This window comes from Carya illinoinensis, chromosome 15 (genome assembly GCF_018687715.1).
Source record: "Carya illinoinensis cultivar Pawnee chromosome 15, C.illinoinensisPawnee_v1, whole genome shotgun sequence".
Classification (NCBI taxonomy): Eukaryota; Viridiplantae; Streptophyta; class Magnoliopsida; order Fagales; family Juglandaceae; genus Carya; species Carya illinoinensis.
In genome coordinates, this window is record NC_056766.1 from 30,353,890 (window position 1) to 30,359,550 (window position 5,661).

General features: G+C 41.9%; 1 protein-coding gene across 1 annotated transcript; it reads right to left on the reverse strand.

Moving 5' to 3' along the window:
* Positions 1–1,795: 1,795 nt before the first annotated feature.
* Positions 1,796–2,668, reverse strand: LOC122296792. The gene has a single exon (XM_043106587.1). The coding sequence runs from the start codon at positions 2,666–2,668 to the stop codon at positions 1,796–1,798; it is 873 nt and encodes a 290-aa protein (XP_042962521.1).
* Between the last annotated feature and the right edge of the window lie 2,993 nt (positions 2,669–5,661).

Below are 5,661 nucleotides of genomic sequence, written 5' to 3' on the forward strand. Positions count from 1 at the left end.
GGGAGGTAGGGTCTTGAATGATTCTCCACCCTTGTTTGGCCAGCAATGCCAAATTGAAAAACTCAAAGTCTCTAAACCCCATGCCCCCCTGATCCTTGGGTTTTCCCATTGTTTGCCAACTTAACCAGTGGACTTTTGACTTGCTATCTGTTTGACCCCACCAAAAAGACTGTAGTAGCCTGTTGAGAATCTTAATGATAGACTTAGGTGGTTTAAAAATTCCCATGCTGTACGTGGGGATAGATTGCAATACAGATTTCAACAATATTTCCTTTCCACCTTGTGAGAGCACTTTTGTCTTCCAGCTAGCCATTTTAGATTTGATCCTGTCTACAATTGAAGTGAATGCTTTGGTTTTTTGCCTCCCAACATAAGAAGGGAGTCCCAAATATTTATCAAAAGGACCATGGGCTCTAAGCCCTGCTTGCTGAAGGATAGCCTGTTGTACCTCTTTCCTAGTGTTTCTGCTGAAGAATATGGAAGTCTTCTCTATATTGAGCCTTTGACCAGTGACTTCTTCATAATTGCTTAGTACATGTCGAAGCCTACTCCATTCCTCTGGCTTGGACCTACAGAATACTAGGCTGTCATCAGCAAATAGCAGATGGTTTACTTTCAGGCCACCACGAGCTGCTGGTAAACCAGAAATTAGGCCTTGATTCTCTGCTCTGTTAAGACTGTGACTCAGAAACTCTGAACATATTATGAATAGATAAGGGGAGAGAGGATCTCCTTGTCTTATACCTCTTGTAGGGTAGAAAACCTTCTGAGGGACACCATTAACCAGCAAGGAATAACTCACAGTTGTAACACACTCCATAACCAGGTTCACCCAACTGACAGCAAAGCCCATTTTAAGCATAATTTTCTGCATGAAAATCCATTCCACTCTATCATAGGCCTTGCTCATGTCTAGCTTTAAGGCCATAAACCCATTATGTTTACCTTTGAGTCTAGTTTGCATCGAGTGCAGAAGCTCATAGGCCACCACTACATTATCCGAGATCAACCTTCCTGGGACAAAGGCACTTTGAGATGATGAAATCAGGTTTGGTAGGATGGTTTTGAGCCTGTTTGCTATTACTTTGGAGGCAATTTTATAGAGAACATTACACAAGCTGATGGGCCTGAAATCAACAACTGATTGGGGGAGTTTCTTCTTTGGTATTAGAGAGATATAAGTTTGGTTAAGGTCACTAAGGCCTTGCCTGCCATTTAGAGCTTCAAGAATTGCTTCTGTAGCACTCTTCCCAACTGTGCCCCAGTGATGTTGATAAAAAACAGCTGGGAAACCATCCGGGCCAGGAGAACCAAGGGGGTTCATACCTTTAAGAGCTGCTGTCACTTCCTCTTCAGTAAAGGCCCTAGTAATCCAGAAGTTCATCTCTTCACTTACACACGGTTGGACAGACTGCAAGGCTTCATCAATATTCTCTGGATGGGATGAAGCAAAGAGCACTTGGTAGAAATCTTGAAAGACCTTGGCTATACCTTCTTGGCTATGCTCTCTAACACCTTCCTCACTGGTAATCACTTTGATTGAATTCATTTGTTTCCTATGAGTAGCACATCTATGGAAGTATTTGGTATTCCTGTCTCCATCCTTAAGCCACCTTTGTTTTGTTCTCTGCCTCCACTTGAGTTCTTCCTCTTCAAGCAGCTCATCTATTTCCTTTTGAATAGTTTTAATCAGTCCACAATTTTGGCCTGTATCAGAGTCTTGAAGTCTTCTGAGTCTCTCTCTGTTTTGGTCAAGCATTCTCTTCTGAGTCCTGAATGCCTCCTTACTCCAAGCCTACAATTTTTCTCTACAACCCTCCAGCCTTGCTCGAGTGTCTTTAAGCTTAGTCCCTTCAAAAATTCTTTGTCTCCACACTTCTTTGATAAGCTCCTTGCAACCTTCCCTATTGCCCCAAGCCACTTCATATTTGAATAGCCTTCTCTTTAGGACTACTTCTTGTTTAGAGTTGACACTATGGATTAAGAGTGGGTTATGGTCTGAGCACTGTCCAGGTAGTACATGGGTTTGGTTAATATCAAATAGGTTTTCCCAATCCTCATTTATCAGGGCCCTGTCTAACCTGGATTTAGTTAAGTCTAACCCTTCCCTTTTATTGCACCAAGTAAAGATAGAGCCTATAAAACCTGTGTCCATCAAACCACAATCAACCAAGGCCAACCTAAACTCTTCCATTTGTTTGAATGGGCGGGTTCCAAAACCAAATTTCTCATCTTGGTACATGATTTCGTTAAAATCTCCCATACATAGCCAAGGAGTTTGGATTCTAGAGTGAATTAATCTCAAGAGGTCCCAACTTTCAGATCTTTTAGCTGTGATTGGTTGACCATAGAAACCAGTTAGAGTTCTTTTGAGACTTGAGTTACTTGCATTTATCAGAAGAGATATATGTGATTGAGAATAAGAATCTAAGTCTGCCTCCACCCCCTCCTTCCATATAAAGGCCAGTCCCCCACTTCTTCCACGGCTGTCTACTGAAAAACTACATGCATACTTCAATCTGTCTCTAATCTTTTCAATCCTCTCCCTTCTGCACTTTGTTTCACTAAGGAAGATTATGTCAGGGCTCTTCTCCTTCACCAGAAGGTGAAGCTCACGAACTGTCCGAGGGTTCCCAAGCCCTCGGCAGTTCCAAGCTAAGTGTTTCATGGCAATTGGCAGGGCTGGAAACCAGCCTCTGCCAATTTAGCTTGTTTAGCCCTTCTCCTAGTCATAATAGGTTCTTGCAACTCCACCCCCAACCTTTTCTTTTATTTCAAGCCATTAGAGTCAGTCATAACTGTGTCACTAAGGCCCAGTGAATCAGTAGGGTCATGAACACCCGTAGAGTTAAAACTTCTTACTCTTCTCTTCCACGTAGGACCTTTACATGGCCTACTGGATCGTACTTTAATGGGTGAGTTATGTGATGGGGAACTGACCTGTGGGTTATCCCTGACAGGACTTGAACTAGAATAGTTCCCTTGTGCCATGCTGAGGCCTTGACTAGATGCAACTTGGTTTGAAATCCCAGCCTCTTTCGACTGTTCTGCAACCACTAGGGGAGTCTGTAGGTTCCCACTGCTTACCTGAAAAAGTATATACGGTTGGCAATCAGGTTTGTACTTATTTCCTTTCCCTAGTAAAAGGCCACTCAGCTGCACATTGTCAGAAGTCCCCATCTCAGTTTGCTCGAGACCTGCTCCAGTTTTACCCTGTTTGCTGGGCCCCGTCCCATCCCAGTCAGTCCTATTGTCCCTTGGCTTGTTTTGGCGCCAACTTCCTGAACTTTCAGAGTCTCCACCCTTCTTGCCAAAGAAGGAAGCATTTCTCTGCTGGGAGCTTGCCCTGAGCCACGTTCCATACTGCAACTCCGTTTCTTCACGTAGTTTTCCTCCTAAAAGAGGGTTTGGACAGGAGAGACCAGCATGCTTAATGGTCCCGCATTGGAAGCAAAAAGTGGGTAGTCTTTCATACTTGAAAGGGATCCAGTATCGGTTCCCATCCATGTTAAGAAATCTACCTCGTAGGAGAGGTTTGGATATATCAACTAAGACTCGAACCCTGAGAAAGTTTCCCCATGCCATACCACTCGCATCGACATCCACTGCCAGGACTGGACCCACTGCCAAGCCCAGCCTTTCTCCCATGGTTTTATTCATTCCAGCAAACGGTAACTCGTGAAGTTGAATCCAAAAGGGTTCAAACTTGAAATTAATGTCCTTTGGAGCCAAACATCCTTCACAATTGAATAAGCAGACTAGGGACCTGTCGAAGGACCAGGGTCTTCCCGCTAGTACACGATCTTTTTCTATAGGATTTTGAAACTCAACAAGGCTTCTATTGAATCCTAGATCCTTGAAGTGCACCTGGCCTTCCACTTTCCATGCCTTGCTCATAGTCGCACGGAATGCTCCTCTGTTTACTTCTTTTTCTGCTACTACAAGGATTGCTATGCACTTCTTACTTTTTTCTATAGATAGTAAAACTTCCTCTCTTGGGACAGAAACTTCTTGCTTCTCCTCCTCCGTGAGCCTTAATCCCTCGTACATGTTGGATAATTCTTCTGCCGTATCCATACTCTGAGTCAACACTAAACCTGAGCCGTAATACACTCTTCGAACAAAGTTCAAGAGATTAGTCTCTACGTTCTGAAAGAACAATAGAGAGGAAGCACCTCACCTCTCAAACCGAGAGAAAGGAAATCCTTCGTAATTGGACATGCTTGTTAGGCATATTCTTTCAGGTAATTCTCAATCATTCTTTACAAGAAATGTAGTATGTAAGTATATTATTCTATCTAACCTATTGTTTAACAACATATAACACATGGAAATTCTTGTTTGTAGTTTTTAATTCAATGAACATGGTTGAGAATTTGTTTGTAGTGTTTTTTATAAGATATTGTATGACATTGGATAAATAACCTTAGACCCGTTTGGGAATTAGTGTACATTTAGGTGTACACTAATTCCTGAATTGTCCAGTGTGGACAGTTTGAGATTATATTATCTGTATTGCACATTCTTGTTATTCCTACTGAACACGTTTAGTATGAAGTTTCGGTGTCCTCCTTTATTGTTCTTCGGGTATACTGTTCATAGGGTCACAATCCCTATATGTGAACATGTATACTTGGAAAACTATGGGGAGGTGCTACCGAAATTTCTACTGACGTAGAAAGTATTAGAGTGACGGAACTTGTGCAATAAGGATAATATAATCTCGAATGGGATATGACCAACTACCTTGAGAAAGAGTAATTTGAATAGGAGCATGACATGCATGTGTATTATAGTATACTACGTGTTACTAATAATTAGATGTTTATAGAAATGGATAAAAGTTGGATGCAGCTAGGCGATAGACTTGGAAATTATTAAATACCCTATGCACGTGGAGTAAGAACCTTTTATTGATTTTGCAAGGACATCTGCTGATAGTCGTGGTTACGTTAAGTGTCTATATCGAGGTTGTAAAAATTTGTGTGCGATAGGGTTGGATGAAGTTGAAAGTCATATATTTGTGAATGGTATGGATTTGGGGTATACTCGATGGGTACTGCATGGTGAGCCGTATGCACAATCAGCGGATGGATTATTCGGTCATCCGAATTATTCGAGGCACGTGGATGATGATTATGAGCGAGATGAGATGGAGGAGATGTTGAGTGATATTGGAGTTGAGATGTTTATGGATGAGGTTGACGACAATGCCTCAAGTGGCCGAGGGAATGATTCTGGGAATTTTCCTGCAATGTGGGAAGATGCAAAGCACGAGCTGTATCCAGGCTGTACAAAACATTCCAAAATGTCGTTTATTGTACGGTTGCTTCACATTAAGTCATTGTGTGGGATGTCAACCAAAGAAATAAACATGGTATTAGACTTATTTAACAAAGTGTTTCCTGTATGTTCTGCATTGCCGAAGAACTTTTATGAAGTGAAACAGTTGAGAAAGGGATTAGGGTTTGAGTATAAGTCCATACATGCATGCAAGAATAATTGTGTTTTATTTTGGAAGGAGAACGAGGAGAAACAAGCATGTCCTGTATGCGGAGAGTCGAGGTGGAAGGGTAAGAAAAGCCTGCCAGTTAAAGTCTTGCGATATTTTCCATTGAGACCTAGGTTGCAAAGATTATATATGTATAAGAAAATAGCTCA